The sequence below is a fragment of the Ziziphus jujuba genome, chromosome 10 (assembly GCF_031755915.1).
Source record: "Ziziphus jujuba cultivar Dongzao chromosome 10, ASM3175591v1".
NCBI classification, from domain to species: Eukaryota; Viridiplantae; Streptophyta; class Magnoliopsida; order Rosales; family Rhamnaceae; genus Ziziphus; species Ziziphus jujuba.
The window spans coordinates 25033961-25052274 of NC_083388.1; the positions used below are offsets into that span (position 1 = coordinate 25033961).

Here is an 18314-nt window from a genome sequence, read left to right on the forward strand (position 1 = left end):
TATTTGGAATTTTGATGGTACAATTCAAATAATTGAAATGTATGTGTATTAAAGCATAATTTGATTTTGACAAATTATGGAGACTTTATTTTTATGAAATTCAATTTTAAAGAAATTGTGAATTTATTTGTGTTTAATAAAAATGTATTTATATATTGATGAATTGTGGAATTTAATTATATTTTGAATTTTGAGGTTTTGAAGGAATATTTATTTTAAAGTATTGTTAATTTCATTGATGGATTTGAAATTGATAGAATTTATGCAATGGATTTATGAGGATGATTTATAAAGGAATTGTGAAAATTTACGGGTTTAATTGGATGGAATAAACCTGGTGGTATTTATGAGATTTTGAGATTTGAAAAAAATATATATTGATTTTATGATTTTTTTTTTTTTTTTGGATGCACCGTACACATACCAGTGTTCTGTATATATGGATATGATTAGCGCGCAGGTGGATGTGGTGAGTGCGCAGGTGGGTGTGAGTAGCGCACAGTTGATTATGGGGTTGTCCTGTGGTTGCCATCGGATGAGGATAGGCTGCCCCTCCATGGTCGGGAAGCCTACTGTATGCCGGTTTCTCTCTCTCTGGTGGTGCTTGGGACGCTGGGTACCGTTGGCATCACTGGTATATAGTGAGTGCATCAAATGGTTTTCTCGATACCATTTCCATAATAATAATGTTTTACAGAGTATTTAAATTAAAATGTATTTAATTATGTTTTATCATTTATTAGGATTAATGGTTTAAAAATGTATTTTTCCACGATTTTATTATTTTAATGGGTTTGATGAATTAAAATGGATTTTATTTGTATTTTTACCATTCATTTCAAATCAGTGTTCTAAGATCTTATTTACCTTTAAAATGTGTTTAATTGTGTTTCATCATTATTCTGTTGATGCTTTAATTTGTATTTTATCATATTTGGAAATATTATTTTAAATTGGATTTTATTATAGTCTTACCATTTATTTTAAAATGAGGTTTAAGAATTTATTTAAATGATTCCTGGATAATTTTATGAATTTTATTGCGACTTTTGTATTATTTAATTTATTATATTTTATTTGTAATTTATTCAATTAATAATTCCTTAATTTTTGGGGCATAAAATGTGACAGTCCAGACTACCCGCATGCAATATTGTCCTCTTTAGGCCTAGGGAATCCTCATACAACCCAGCTTTCAAGGTTTTAAAAGGCCTCACAAGGGAAATGTATCCACATCCACTTATATGGAGTATTTCGTTCTCCTTTCCAACCAATTCGTTCCCCTTTCCAACAGATGAGGGACTTCACAATCCTCCCCCTTTGGGGCCCAGCATCTTCGCTGGCACACTGATCTGGATCTAGCTCTAATACCATCTGTGACAGCCCAGACCACCCGCATGCAATATTGTCCTTTTTGGACCTAGGGAATCCTCTTACAACCCAGCCCTCAGGGTTTTAAAAAGCCTCGCAAGGGAAAGGTATCCACACCCACTTATATGGAGTGTTTCGTTCCCCTTTCCAACAGATGAGGGACTTCACATAAAATGTTGGGCTTTGTGAAACGTTTTAAAAAGGCAACTCTTCCAACTGAGTGAATTGTAAGGGTTTTGAGGGAAAATATTATTTTTAACTACCTATTATTTATTTACTTATTTCTCAATAATCAATTAACTAAGGTATTTATCCTATTATTATTATTATTATTGTATAGTAGATTGGGTCATTCACTGAGATGATTAGCATCTCATGTTTTTAAATTCTGTTCCCTTAGGCCTAGGTTAGTAGATGTTGATCGTCCGGGATCGAGCTCGACGTCTTGGTTCGTTGCCGAAAGTCCAAAAGGCTTTTCCTTTCATTTCTATATTGTATTATTTCTTTTTATCTTGTATTGTATTAAATTTCATATTCAATTGTATTTGATAATGCTCTATATATTATTTGGACGATTATCTATTTAATTATGCACTGGTTCCCTGTCATTTATTTGAAGTTCTAAAAACTTATGGAAGTAAATTGTAGTAAAGTGGGAGGAATAAGGTGGTGTATATAAAAGTATATTTTCAGTGCAGAGAAATTGTGGTAAGTCCAACCCTTATGAGAGATTCTGCTGGATTTTCCATTAGAGAGTCCGGTAGGGTTTCCCTGGGATTAGAATTTGTCTAAAGTTTTGGTGAGGGATCTTGGATGGGTTCTGACAATATAACTCCTAGGTTTTGGCTGGCTAACAGCAGCAAAAGCAACAACATTGTAATCTCTCCTGTTGAACTCAAAATGAATGAGACCGACCGAGAATACAAACACCGTCTCCTTTGTGGAAGATGTTAGTGAAGAGTCAATTTTCATCTCGGTTGGATGTGACAAAAACCTCTAATGTTCCCACTACCACCAAAAGGATTTCAGTTGCGCCAGGGTGTGTGTGTGGATGGTTTAGACCATATGGTGCATAATTGATCCGAGAGATATACCCAAAGTGTTGAGTCCTGGTATCTTGTCGACGTTGGCTATGTTTACCGTTGAGCCAAGTGGGTTTAATATGTTTCCAACCTCGTCGACCCGAAAGCGAAGAAATCATCAGCACTGACGTCCTTTGGGTTCTTGCAGAACTTTCCACTAACAAACACTGCATCACACTAATTTTTGTAATTACTATCAAACACATTTTAACAAGTACCATATAATAGAAATTTAAATGCATGCATATTAATATAATATTGTATATGTACAAGCACGGGTTTTGGTGTCATTTAATGCAACATAGAAGTCCTGAACAGGGTCAGGATCATAGGCAGAGGCAAAGGAAGAGGCCAAAGCCAAGATGACAAAAGACAAAAGGAGATGAGGACCTTGGATTTTAGAGAGACTTGTCTTAACTTGTATTTAGTAACAAAAGACATTTTAATCATGGCTAATACCCTGCTTTTCTGTTGAGTGTTTTTTATGTAAAAGTTCTATAACATCTTTTTTTTATTTTGTTTTAAGTTGCTTCCACGCCTTAATATCTTTAAGTACATGGAACAAAAAAATACGCTCTGCCGAATAAAAAATGAAGAAAGGTAATTTTTTTTCCTGTTCTACAATCCCTTTCTATTGGTTTTTATTTATTGATGTATAAATGTCCGTTACACTGTCAAATTTATGAGAATATTTTTTTTTCCATGGCCAACAATTTCTCAAGCTCGAGTTGAAACTTCTCAATATGATGGAGTGATGGCGTTGTAATCCTAGCTATTTTTAATTTTTACGTCAAATAAAGTTTTCAAAAACTTCAAGTGATGGAAACTTTTCTATAAAAAAAATAAAATAAAATAAAAAAGAGAAAGACAGAAGATAAAACAGAGTTTCTGTTTCAAAGACAAACAAATTTGCTAAACAAATTGGAACTAAAAAAAGTTCAATTAGAGATTTTACAACAACATTCTATTTATTTTATAAATGAATCTGAATCCAAAAATAGGGAAACAAAATATACGAATCCTTATTAAAATGTAAAAGTTTTCATATAGATGAATTCATTGTTTGCTTCATATAATATGAATTAGGGTCTAATTATTGTTGTCAACCCAGAACTGCTTCTGAAGGTAGTCAATGATATTCTTGTCAACTTGGAAGGCCTTGGTGAGCACATCAGGATTAATACGAGGATCTGAATCAAACACAGCGTTAGCAATGGTGATTACTCCTGCATTTTGGCTGCTGAGACCAGCGAAGGCGACTGCATTGGTATGTCCCCTGTTGAACTGGAAATGAATGAGACCAATTGGGAAAACAAACACATCTCCCTTGTTGAGGATTTTAGTGAAGAGTTTGTTGCTTCCATCTTGTTGGTTGGAAGTGACAAAACCAACCTCCAAAGTACCCTCTACGACTACTAGGATTTCGGTGCCCCGAGGGTGAGTATGGGGAGGGTTTAGGCCATATGGTGCATAGTCAATGCGAGCCAGGGATATGCCCAAAGTGCTGAGTCCTGGTATTTTATCAACATTGAGTTGAGTTACATTTGATCCGACTTGGTTTGATGTGTTTCCTGGCTTGTCAAGCCCCGAAAAGAAGAAATCATTGGCAGTGACATATTTTGGGTCCTTGCAGAACTTTCCATTCACGAACACTGCACCATATATAAAGAAAGCACTTTTGTAAGCAGTTCACAAATATTGTATAGTATATGGTTATCTAGGATATAAAAAGTCAGTGATGAAATACAAGAAAGGAAAATAAAAAGGTAAACATACAAGCAGATTTAATTTCAGAGTCTTTGACTGCAACACAGAAGTCCTGCAGAGGGCTTGGGTCGTAAGCAGAGGCAAAAGAGGATGCCAAACCCAAAACCAGAAGAGATAAAAGAAAATGAACGCCTTGCATGCTTGTCAGATGGATAATCTGCTATGTTCTTAATTTCTTAATGCAAAAGAGGGATGAGAAATCTTGGTGGGCAATATTCCCTATTTATAGAGGCCAGAGTCTGGAACTAGTCTCCGCATATTTTGTATAAGAAGTAAGGAAACAGAAAGGAGACTTGAAAATTTATCCACTGGGTATTGATTTAATAATATAATAATCGATGAAGAATCATTCTTTATTAATCACTAAAAGAACAAGTAAAATTTAAAACGGAAATGGTCTTTTTCTCTTTTTTGTTTTTCCTAGTGTGTTACACGTATCATTTTTCTTTATAGTAATAACCATTTTATTGGCCGATCCCACTTGGAAGATTTATAATTTTCTTTAGCTAATCAACGCTGATTTTTTAAAGTTGAAAACTGTCACTGTTGTGCGTGAGTTGATCAATTCAAGTATAAATAATATAAATATATAAATATTTATATATATATAGATATGTTGAAAATTTTGGTATTGAATAAAACATATTTACAAAGTCTTGATGGACAGCAATTGTGATCATTGTTTCAAATGAATTTATTACATGGCTGGTTAGAGCTTAACTAAACAACCTAATCTTTTGAGGCAGGGGCAGAGAGGTTTCTTAAAAATGCTAGATAAATTTTAGATGCCTTTGATTGTGTCTTAGTTTTCCTAAATTAATCTATTAACAGGATTTATTATATTAAAGCTTCTAGAAATGAAGAAAAATTCTACTAGCCTAAAATGTTTCATTCGATTTTTACGTTTCAAAAATTCGATGGCTTTGGATGTCAAGTTTTTGTTGGATTTACTCCAATTAATCTGTATATGTCATTCAGAAAGTACTATTAGTTGCAAGGAACTAAGAAAACTGGAAAAAACAGGGGAAAGTACTACGAGCAAGGAACTAAGAAAATTGGAAAAACAGAGTTTCAATTGGAATTTCTTATAATTTTCTTTAATATATAAATTGAAAACAAAATTGGCATAAGCCTCAGACAATACATGTAATGAAAATGGAATTTGATAGCAATCATATTAACTTTTTTACTTTGAGAACATTTGACAACTAATCATGCTTTTTTTGGGTTGTCCTATAAAACTTTAATACTGACCAAACGTTTCACATAAAATTTGAAGAAATTGGTATTAATTTCAATTGCCAAGTACCAAAAAGGCTAATCAAAATTACTAAGCACCTTTAGCTCATACTGAATTTTAAATACCACTAGTTATTTGAAAAAAAAAATTGTTGTTATATTTTTATCATATATTTGTCACTGAAAATAATTAGAGACAACGAAAAATCAAGGGCATCAACAGGGACATAGTTTTAGCATTTTTATATGCTAAAATTTGTATTCCCCATGAATAGTCAAGTAAGGCCTCTATCTTTTCTGGTGGATGGTGATTAGTCGTTCGGATTAAATGGAATATGATCAGCATGAGACTACAGACTACCTAATTGTTTACAGCAAACTGTAATATACTCAACAACATCCAATGCTATTGATTAGCTGGTATTACAGTAACTATGTGGTCATGCGAGCCCTAACCCCTAAAATCAGTGCTGACAATATACTATGTTACTTAAGGAAACGTTAACTTTGAAAATTTAAATAAAATTAAACTATGAGAGAGATAGAGAGACAGAGCTGGAAAGTAAATAAAACGAAAATGCAATTAGAGAATGGTATACAACACCATTTATTTTATTAGAAATGAATCTGATTCAAACAATAGGGAAACATATTTATCAATCATTATTACAATGTTAAATAAGATAATAAATAGTTTATGAATTCATGGACTGCTTCATATAATAATATAAACAGAGTCTAGTTGTTGTCAACCCAGAATTGCTTCTGGAGATAATCAATGATATTCTTGTCAACTTGGAAGGCCTTGGTGAGCACATCAGGATTAATGCGAGGATCTGAACCAAATACAGAGTTAGCAATTGTGATCACTCCTGCATTTTGGCTGCTGAGACCAGCAAAGGCAACTGCATTGCTATGTCCCCTGTTGAACTGGAAATGAATTAGACCAACTGGGAATACAAACACATCTCCCTTGTTTAGGACTTTTGTAAAGAGGCGGTTTTCGTCTTGGTTGGAGGTGGCAAAACCAACCTCCAGTGTACCCTCTACGACGACTAGGATTTCGGTACCCCGAGGGTGAATGTGGGGTGGATTTAGACCATAGGGTGCGTAGTCGATACGAGCCAGAGATATGCCCAAGGTGTTGAGTCCTGCTATCTTGTCAACGTTGAGTTGAGTAACATTTGAGCCAAGTCGGTTTGATGTGTCTCTAGCCTTATCGAGCCCAGAAAAGAAGAAATCATTTGCAGTAACATCCTTTGGGTTCTTGCAGAACTTTCCATTCACAAACACTGCTCCATAAAGAAAGTACATTTTATTAGTTCTGAAATGTTATAGCACGTGGTATATACTTATAGTTATCTTAGAATATAAAAAGTTAGTGAAGAAATACAGGGGAGCAAAATAAAAATGGTAAACATACAAGCAGATTCAATTTCGGAGTCTTTTACTGCTACACAGAAGTCCTGCAGAGGGCTTGGGTCAGAGGCAGAGGCAAAAGAGGATGCAAACCCAAAACTAGAAGAGGCAAAAGGACATGAACGCCTTGCATTTTAGAGAGACTTGTCTTTATGGATGTTCTACTATGTTTTTAATTTTGTATGCTAAGGGAGGAATGAGAAATCTTGGTACGAAACATGCCTATTTATAGAGGTCATATGAGTCAGGAACTAGTCTGTGCATAGTTTCAATAGAATTGAAAATTTATCCACTGTTTATTGATTTAATATTATATTAGCCAATGAAGAATAGTTCTCCATTGACCACTAAAAGAGCAAGTAAAACTTATTTAATTTCCTCCACAACATTTACTTTTGACATGGTCTTTGTTTTTTTTTTTTTTTTTTTTCTCATGTCTTACACGTATCCTTTTCTCTTTAGTTCATTAATGCCCTTTCCTATATAAAATTTATTTTAACCATTGGGCTCTTTTGCAGTCCCTGTTGTCAATGTGCTATTGGTTTCTTTAGCATTTTTCTTTTATGAATATGGAATGAGGTAGAATTCGAAATCAGATCATTGTATGAGCAAACGATTATGGTTGAGCTATCCCTTCAGGAACTGAACTTCTTTAGCTAATTAACGCTAACTTTTTTAAGTTGAAAATTATCAATACTATTGTTCGTGATTTGATCAATTCAAGTAAAATATATATTTATATATATACATATATATATTTTTGATAATTTTGGTGTATTAAATAGAACATATTTATAAACTCTTGGAGGATGGAAATTGTGATCATTACTTGAAATAAATTAATTACATGGTTAATTAGAGCTTAACTGAACAACCCAATCTTTTGGGGCCCGCACCCCGAGGGTTCTTATTAATTCTTGATAAAACTAAAATACCTTTGATTGTGTCTTAATTTGCCAAATCAAGCTAATAACATGATTTAATATATTGAAGCTTCTAGAAATAAAGAAAAACTCTGCTAGTCTAAATGTTTCATTCGATTTTTATGTTACAGATATTCCATGCCTTTGGATGTAAAGGGTTGTTGGAATAAGCACAAAATATACATTTACTCCAACTAATCTGTATGACATTCGGAAAATGATATCAGTTGCAATGAATTATTAACAAGATAAAAGACAGAGCTCGATTGGAATTTCTTACAACTATTTTTAATATATTATAGAACTGAAATGGAAATTAGCATGTGCGTCAAACTATTCATCTTATGCAAGAGGAATTAGTTTAACCTTTTACTTTAAGAGGACATTGAAGCCAGGCCGTGGGGCCATCCATGCTTTTCTGGGTTGTCCTTTAAAACTCTGATTGACCCAGCTTTAATTTTCATACAAAATTTGATGGAAATAGGTATATATTAATTTTTACTAGCAAGTACCAAAAAGTCAATCAAACTTACTAACCTTAAGTGTAAAATAACAGGTACAATTTTGGATAACAATTTAGTTGTTATTGAATTAAAATTCTTCAAGTTATTTAAAAAAGAAAGAAATGTTGTTGCAACATGTTTATCATATTTTTGTCACTTAATCTAATTATATCGACCAAAACTTGTATTTAAATCAAATTAAAGAGATGCATTCGATTTAAACATTGTGTATGCTTAATTATCTTCTAATATTATTTCCCCAATGAATAGTCAATCAAGGCGTCTATTTTTTCCTGGAGGATTTGATTGTCCACTGCACCAAAGTGTACCCTAATAAATAACATCAGGTGTTACTCATTTTCTTTTATTACACTAATTAATTATGCGGTAATGTGGGCCCTAGATCTATTACTTACCATATGTATAATACAAGTTTAATTAAGTAAATTAACATTGACTTTGACAATTCAAATAAAAGGGCCTATCTATTCAATGGCAATGGATGGATTTGGTGGGTCAGCAAGGAAAAGATAGAGAAACTGTGATTAAGAAATAATTAGAATATATTATAGTGTAATGCCGACAAACAATTATAGAAAAAGGCATCCACATAGGACGCTTCAATTTTATTAATAAATTATAGCAAAACATAGGAAATCTTATTAAAATGCAAAAAATACATAACAGATTATAGTAATTCATGGGCTGCTTCATGCATATAGTTGTCTAATTGTTGTCAACCCAGAATTGCTTATGGAGATGGTGAATAATGTTGGAGACAGAGGACTAAAGGAGAAACCAAGAAAATTAATTTTTATTAATATAAAACAATTTGTACACTCTCACTTATAAAGAGAGCAACACACTCACTCACACAAATGAGCAACACACACTAACACACTCACACTCACTTGATTTTTGACTTACACTAGGACACAAAACACCTTTTCACACTCTTCTCACTCAAAGGACACACACTCACACTCACACTTACAGCACTCTCTCTTTTTTCTATTGCTATTGGACATAACACTTAACTCATACATCATCACCTATTTATAGAAGAGAAAGTCGGCTGTGGATACTTCTAGAAATATTTAATTATCGATATTTTTCTCATCACTTCCAAGGCACTAGTTGTTCTTCATTTTTAAAAGAGAAAACAAGATAACTCTAGATTCTTCTAGGGAGCGAAGTCGGCATTGATATTTATCAATACTCCCCCTCAATGTCGACTCTCTTGTTTGATTCTCTATTCACCATGTTGAGCATTTCTCTTAACTTTGTAAGCTTGGTAATATTGAGTGCTTTAGTGAATAAGTCTGCTGCTTGATCTTCCGTTTTAATGTGTTGCATTTTAATTTCTTCTAGCAGTACTTTTTCTCTGATAAAATGATAATGTATCTCCACATGTTTTTTCCTTGCATGAAATACCAGATTCTCCGGCAATTGTATTGCTGAGTGGTTATCACAATGGAGAGAAACTGCATAGTCAACTTGTTGATGTAAATCTTCAAGTAGCTGTCTTAACCACATACCTTCTTGGCCTGCCATAGCAGCTGCTCTATATTCTGCTTCTGTAGTTGACAGAGACACAGTTGGTTGTCTTTTACTACACCAAGATACTGCTCCTGAACCAAGGCTGAATATATATCCAGTAGTCGATCGTCGTGTATCATGATCTCCAGCATAGTCAGCATCACAGTAACCAACCAACTTGCATTCCTCTCCTCTTTTATACAGAAGCCCCAAGTTTATAGTGCCTTTAACGTACCTTAATATTCGTCGGACTGCTTCCAAGTGAGGTTTCTTTGGACTTTGCATATACCGACTTACAACTCCAACTGCAAATGAAATATCTGGCCGCGTCAGTGTTAAATAGATAAGACTTCCTACCAATTGTTGGTACATAGTAGCATCCTCCAAGTCTTTTCCTTCATATGCAGATAGCTTAGCATTCACCTCCATTGGAGTTGATATTGGCTTGTAGTCCAACATTCCAAATTTTTGTAATAGATTCTTGGCATACTTTTGTTGACCAAGAAATAAACCTTTCTCTGTTCGGTCAACTTCGATTCCAAGGAAGTGCTTGAGCTCCCCAAGTTCCTTCATCTGGAAGCGAACTGATAAATTTCTCTTTGTTTGAGAGATTTCATCTTCATGATCTCCTGTGATAATTAAATCATCCACATATACTAGCACTATTGCTAGTTTTGTTCCTTCAGTCTTCACAAATAAACTAGAATCTGCAGAAGATACTATATATCCACTTTGAAGAAGGAACTCTGCAATCTTACCGTACCATGCTCGCGGAGCTTGTTTTAGACCATAAAGTGCCTTCCTTAGCTTGCACACGTACTCTGGATTAGTTTTGCTTTCAAAACCCTTTGGCTGTATCATATAAATTTCTCTGTCTAGATCTCCATTCAAGAAGGCATTCTTCATGTCCATCTGCCACAGCTTCCAGTCTTTACTTGCTGCAAGTGCTAGTAGAACACGTACGGTAGTGATCTTTGCTACTGGACTAAACATCTCATCATAGTCTAGTCCATATTGCTGTGAGAATCCTCTTGCGACTAAACGAGGTTTATATCTTTCAATTGATCCATCATGATGAGTTTTTATCTTGTAAACCCATTTACAGGATATGGGTTTTACAGTTTTAGGTTTAGGCACCAAATCCCAAGTTTGATTTTGATTTAATGCAGAAATTTCTTCTTCCATAGCCTTTCTCCATTCATGATATTTAGATGCTTCTTCATATGATGTAGGTTCTTTTATATCCTCCATTTCTGTTATTACTACATTAGCGTACCTGGGATTTGGTCTTCGTTGTCTGCTCGATCTTCTTGGTTGTGGAGTTGTCTCTTCGTCATTTTGTTGAAGATTCGACCCGATGTTCTCTGGTATTCCTTGATGTACACCAGACCTCCAGGGACTTTGAGATGATATCGTAGGCTCGTCTGCTACAGTCGGCTCGTCTTCTCCTTCATTTGTTGGCTGGCATGCTTCATATTCTTGCTCCCCCATATTTTGTTGCAGCTTGACCTCAATCTCCTTTGAATTTGGCAACTCTGTATTTTGAGGTGCCCACCAAGAAGATGCTTCATCGAACACCACATTTCATGAAGTATAACATCGTCTAGTATTAGGGTCACAACATCTCCACCCTTTTCTTTGGCTATCATATTCGACAAAAATGCATCTTATTGCCTTCTTATCAAACTTCATGCGTAAGTGAGAAGGCACAAACACATAGCAAACACAGCCAAAGATTCGAAAGTGGCTTACTATGGGTTTTATGTTCCACAGTTTTTCAAAGGGTGAGAGGAATCCTAACTTTGCTTGAGGGAGCCTATTAATCACATGAGCTGCTGTATTCATGCACTCAGCCCAAAATCTTCCTGGAACATTTTTTGCATGTAGCATGCTCCGACATGTTTCTGCAAGATGTCGGTTCTTTCTTTCCACAATACCATTTTGTTGTGGAGTATTTGGACACGTCAACTGATGTCTTATTTTGTATTCTCTTAAATATTGTATAAATTCTCTTGAGGTATATTCTCCCCCATTATCTGTGCGTAGGCATTGTATCCTTTTGCCTAATTCTCTTTCTACCTTTTTCCTTAAATTGCTTAAATTTTGAAAAGGTCTCAGATTTTTCTTTCATAAAGAAAACCCAGACGTACCTTAAAAAATCGTCAATGAATGTCACCATATAATGCATGCCTCCAACTGATGACTGCTTGATACGCCCGAAGACATCAGAGTGAATGAGTTGCAGAGGCTCTTTTGCTTGGAACTTTGAATCTTCAAATGGTAGTTGATGTGCTTTGCCGTATTGACACCCTGCACAGATTGTGTCGACACCGAAATCGAGTTAGGGAAGACCCTTGAGCATTGACTTTTGCATCATCACCTTCAACTTTTTGTAGCTAACATGTCCTAACAGTGTGTGCCAAAGGTCTGATGTCTCGTTCCTTCTTGTCTTGTTTACGTAGGCAGACTCTACTGACATCACATAGATAGATTCCAATCACCGCCCCTTCATTGTTGGTGTACCAGAGATTTTAAGGTCTCGATACACCTTAACATCCTCAGGTCCAAACAATACATAATTTCCTGAAGATGTTAGTTGAGCTACTGACAGCAAATTCTTCTTCATTCCTGGCACATGAAAGACATCTTGCAGTTGAACTTGATGGCAACTAAAACGAGGCATGATTGCTGCCTTACCAACGTGAGCTATCGGCAATCTTGAGTCATTTGCCGTCACCACCATACGCCCTCCTTTATACTTTGTCATGCTTTACAGCTTCTCTTTATCTCCCGTCATATGATTTGAACTTCCAGAGTCTATAATCCAATCATTTTTATAATCAATGCATCTAGGGATAACCACTGCGAGTGCCGTTTCCCTTTCTTGCATTGAACTTGAGCCATCCATGAGCTCAGCAGTAGCCAAAGATGCTTCAACATCCCATTCATCTTCACTTATATTATTTTAAGGCTCTGGGATAACTATATTACTTTCTGTAAATTTCTTCCTTAGTCTACAGTTTTTAATATAATGTCCTTTTCTTCCACAGTTGAAGCATCTTCCATCATCTCTTTTATTTTCAAAAAATCGTCCATTATCTCTTTTATTTGCTAAAAATTGTTGTCTATTTCTATTATTCCTTTGTTCTCCTCTAAAATCTTCTCCATGTTGATTTACCTTATTAAATTTTTGTTGTTTGGGTTGGCCTTTTCTTCTACCGTTAAAGAGCGCTTCTTCATCGCTCTTTAGTGAGACCCCAGCCATTTGTTTGATCATATTTTCTTGATCAATAAGTAATTTTCTAATTCAATCAATGAAGGTTGGACTGGCCAACCTTGAATGGCTGAAATAAATCCTTTAAATTCAGGTCTCAACCCATGTAAAATTATTCTCCTCATTCTAGATTCTGTAATAGGAGAACTAGGATCTAACTCAGTAATTTCGCGACTAAGAGTTTTTACCTTGTTGAAATATTTCTGGATTGTCATGTCGTGCTATGTTGTTGATAGCAATTCACTCTCGAGAAGCTGCAACCTTGTGTCGTTCTTCCTTGAGAAGAGTCTTGTAAACGTGTCCCAGGCCTCTTTTGGAACTTCAATATCCCGTATGTACTCCAACATTTTTTTAATTGAATTAGAAGATTCTAGAATTAACTAGTATATTTGATATACTTGGTTGGAAGTCGAGCATTGGAATTTGTGAAAAAAAATCTAAAATTGAGGATGAGAGCAAGGACATAGTGGAGAAGTCTAGAAGCTTTGAGTAGGCCAAAGCAACTGACTTTGTCAAGTATAAAAGGAAGCTTTGGCTTCCCTGCTTGGTGAGCTACACAAGTGAGCTCCAAGGAGGCTCTCGGTTGGTGTGAGTGAAAGAGCTACTCAATTGAGTAGAGTGAGCTCTTAGAAAGAGAGAGCTTTCATGTGTCAATAAATGTTAAGAGTTGTGTTTATGTGTTAAGTCTTAATTATGTGTGTGGGTCCTGCTGAACGTGTGTGAGTATTTTATATTATGTCAATGTATTTGTTTGTATAAATTATTAGTATAATAGAATTAATTTATTTTCTCCCCCAACAAATAATATTCTTGTTAACTTGGATGGCCTTAGTGAGAACATCAGGATTAATAGGTGGGTCTGATCCAAACACAGTGTTAAAAATCGTGATAACTCCTGGATTTTGGCTGCTAAGGCCAATAAAAGCAACAACATTGTAATCTCCCTGTTGAACTGGAAATGAATAAGACCAACTGGGAACACAAAAACATCTCCTTTATTGAGGATTGTAGTGAAGAGTTTGTTATTTACATCTTGTTGGTTGGATGTGACAAAACCATCCTCCAATGTTCCCTCCACGACTACTAGTATCAGGACCCGTCCAAAATTCCTCACCCGAACCCTAGACAAGCCCTGATCCCAGGGAAACCCAACCGGACCCTCCTATGGAAAATCCGGCAGAACCTCCCCTAAGGGATGGACTTACCACAAATTACCTGCACCGAAAACACACTTCTATAATCACCCCCTTATTTCTCCCGCAAACTACAAGTTGTTCCACAATTTACAGCACTTCACAACAATAACAGCAGCCCAGTGCATAAATAAAACATAAGTGTCCAAATAGTATACAGAGCTTTATGAATTGCTAGTCAACAGAAATACAACAAAGATGAAAGAAATAATACACTGAAATGAATGAGTACAAAGGTACTTCTCGAAACACGATAGTAGCGGAAAATTGGTTCGCTCCGGAAGAACGTCTACCACCTCTTGTACCTAAGGGAACGGAACTTAAAAACGTGAGATGCTAATCATCTCAATGAGTGACCCTAACTACTAAACACTTTTAATGATAAGAATAATAATAATAATAATAATAAGGGAATTGAATTAATACCAACAATTAATAAATAAATAATAACAGTTGGAAATGATAATTTTTCCCTCAAAACCCTCACTAATCACTCCGTTGGAAATGTTCCCTTTTTAAAACAATTTCACAAAACCCGATATTCGTACTTCCCGAAAACCAAAGGATCAAACCATTTGAGAAACAGTGAATAAATAAATACCCCAATATATAATTAAAATGCAATAAATTATAATAAATAATTTTTGAACACCTTTGGGGTTTGAAACTTTATTTGAAAACTACACTTGATGCATCACACCATATACCGGTGATGCCCTCCGATACCTAGCGTCCTGAGCACCGACTGGCGGGGGGGATTAAAGAGAGAAACTTGCAAACGGCACTTCGGCGTCCAAACAGTACTGCTGCTGAAACCATCATCCTGGCCAAGGAGGGGGGCGGCTGAGGCCAATAACAAACTTGCCTGCCCACGGTCCAATGGCAACTCATGGGTGAAATAATAATACTTGCGCGCTGAACCACATATACATATACCAGAACACCAATACTGTATGAATGCGTCTAAAATAATTATTAAACCAACTGTACTGTTTTCCAAAATTTACCGTGGCAAATATACCAAATTTTCACAAAATACCATCCCACATATTTTTATTTAACAAACGGTACGGAAACATCGATAACCAATAAACCATAATTTTTCTTGTAACACGAGGTTCAACAATTAAAATACCGCGGGCATAATTTATACAATTTAAACAAATATTTTCATAAAATAATTAACCCAATTATGCCCGAAAATAATACTTAAAACCTCGTACGAATATTACCGAAATACACTTTGCTCATGCATAATAAATAAATTAAATCACAATAAAACCATAATTAAATTGTACCATATGAGCATAATTTAAATACCAATTAAACATAATTAATTGCCCAAAATATTTTTGAAGGTGGGTCACTCACTTTAAGCGCGTAAATCAACTAAGATCCTCCGCGGGATCAACTCCACTACTCGTGCGCGCACCTAAAACATCCACAGTACCAACCAAATATATTAATATTTTATTCGGGTAATTCCCAAATGGGTACCCGGGGAGCGAACACCAAACGATATCTAAAATTTACGAGTTATATACCGAATCGAAGCTCGAGTGATGAGGATCACGGATTCGGTCTTAATTTCCGGTGATCGGACCCGAGGTGGTCGGAATCTCACCGGAAAGCTTTTGGGTTTCGACTCCGCAATTCTCCCAAACCGTCGCGAATTGGCAGAAACGGATGCCGGATTTGGGTTCAGGAGGTTGAACACAGTCGGGAGGGATCGGCGGTGTGACTAGGTACTCGCCGGAATAGTAACTTCCAGCGAGCCGCCGCGGTCACCGGCAACCGTCGCCAGCGGCGGCGCGTGCGGTGGCCATTGGCTGAGAGTTTTTGCAGATTTGTAGATCGAGGGGAGAGGAATCCAACGGGACCAGCGGTGAGGCAAATGGAGGCCGGATGGCGGAGAAATCGGGGTTTGAAGAATTTCGGCCCCTCGCCGGAAAAAGCTCCGATCCCGGCGCGTCGGAGGTCCGGTGGCCGTGAAATTTGGTGGGTAGGCCGGACTTGAGGAGGTGGTGAGGGGTGGCTGGCGCGTCTGACCGGAAAATGGCCGGAAAGGGGTCAATCGGCGATGGAGGGAAAAATCACCGCCGATCTTGGCCGTCTCGATCCGAGCGCGTCCGGCGGCCAATGGCCGTGAAACTTTGGTGTTTTGCCGGAAATGGAGAGAGGATTCCGTCTGCCCGGCGCGTGTAAGGTGAATCGGCCGAAAAATTTAAAAACTCCGGCAGCCTGTCGGTTTCTCTCTCTCTCTCTCTCTCTCTCTTTCTCTCTCTTCCCCGAGATTTTTGTCAAATAAAAGCCACGGTGTGACGCTGTTCATTCCACGTGGACCAATCAGGTGATGGCACGTGGCATCACTGTGCACTTAAGCCAGATATAATAAAATATTACGGTATCCGGTGAATTTCAAACGTCCATAACTTTTTAACCAAATGTCCGATTTAAGCGTGCCGCTAGTCTATGAACTCGTATCGATGAGTACTTTACAACCATACAAGAGTCAAAACAAAATTACACCACAAGAGAAAGTAAACTCCCAGCACCTTTTAGACTGTTGGTACCTCAACTTGTTTTGCCCATAACTTTCAAACCGTAGCTCCGTTTTCGACGTGCTACTAGTCTACAAACTCGGGGCATCATGCACTTCGCCACGGTACCCTGGTCAACTGGAAATTCCAACTGGAACAAAAAGTCAACTTTTGACCCACTCGGTCAACGGTCAACCTCGGTCAACGTGCACGGATTCCGGTGCGATTTGGGATGGGGTGTTACAACCTCCCCCCCTTATAAAAATTTCGTCCTCGAAATTCCGCACGTCACTGGAACAGATAAGGGTACTGATCACGCATCTGCGCTTCGGGCTCCCACGTTGCTTCCTCGACTAAATGGTTCCGCCATAAGACTTTAACTAGAGGAATAGTCTTGTTGCGTAGCACCCGTTCCTCGCAATCCAAAATCTGTACTGGCTGCTCCACGTACAAAAGATCTTCCCTTAATTCTATGTCCGGACTCTCGAGTACGTGTGAAGGGTCTGCAATATACTTCCGTAGCATCGAAACATGAAACACGTTGTGCACTCGGGCTAGCTCTTCCGATAACGCCAACCTATAAGCCACAGGGCCAATTCTCTTCGTAATCTCGTAAGGCCCAATATAACGAGGACCCAAGTTACCTCGTCGACCAAAGCGTACTACTCCTTTCCATGGAGATAACTTTAGGAATACCCAATCTCCTACTTCGAATTCCAAATCCTTCCTATGCACATCGGCGTAACTCTTCTGTCGATCTTAGGCAACCTTTAATCGGTCCTTAATGATTTTCACCTTGTCCAAAGTCATCCTTAAATACTCAGATCCAACCACATTATTCGTTGCAAGGAGTCTTTCTTCTCCTACCTCACTCCAACACAAAGGTGTCCGACACTGCCTCCCATATAAAGCTTCATACGGGGACATCCCAATGCTTGCCTGATAACTATTGTTGTAGACAAATTCTATCAATGACAATTGTTCATCCCAGCTACCGCGAAATTGCATAATGCAAGATCTTAGCATGTCTTCTAATGTCTGAATTGTTCGCTCAGCTTGTCCATCGGATTGCGGGTGAAAAGCAGTGCTGTAGTTAAGTCTTGCTCCTAGAGCATCAGCCAAATTCCGCCATAGTCGTGAAGTGAAGCGCAGATCTCGATCTGAGACGATGGCTAACGGTACTCCATGAAGACTTACAATGCGTTGCACGAACAACTGAGCTAACTTCTCGGGTGAAAAACGTTCTCGTACCGGTAGGAAGTGTGCCGACTTGGTAAGACGATCGATGATTACCCAAATGCCGTTGTACCTTCTAGGTGTGGGAGGAAGCTTGAATACGAAGTCCATGTTTATTGAGTTCTTCCCACTTCCACACGGGAATCGGTAAGGATTGGAGTAGTCCCGAAGGCTTCTGTCTTTCTGCCTTTACTTGTTGACAAATTAAACACCTTGATACAAAATCCG

At 37.1% G+C, this 18314-nt stretch overlaps 1 protein-coding gene and 1 pseudogene across 1 annotated transcript; both read right to left on the reverse strand.

Annotated features, from left to right (window-relative positions):
• Positions 1–3451: 3451 nt before the first annotated feature.
• Positions 3452–4491, reverse strand: LOC107404349 (germin-like protein subfamily 1 member 13). The gene is made up of 2 exons (XM_048468987.2): positions 4230–4491; positions 3452–4105 (listed from the first exon to the last, which is right to left on the reverse strand). Exons 1-2 carry the CDS (start codon positions 4357–4359, stop codon positions 3543–3545), a joined length of 693 nt encoding a protein of 230 aa, XP_048324944.2. The 5' UTR covers positions 4360–4491; the 3' UTR covers positions 3452–3542.
• Positions 4492–6105: 1614 nt separating this feature from the next.
• On the reverse strand, positions 6106–7011 carry LOC132799764 (germin-like protein subfamily 1 member 14; annotated as a pseudogene).
• Positions 7012–18314: the final 11303 nt, after the last annotated feature.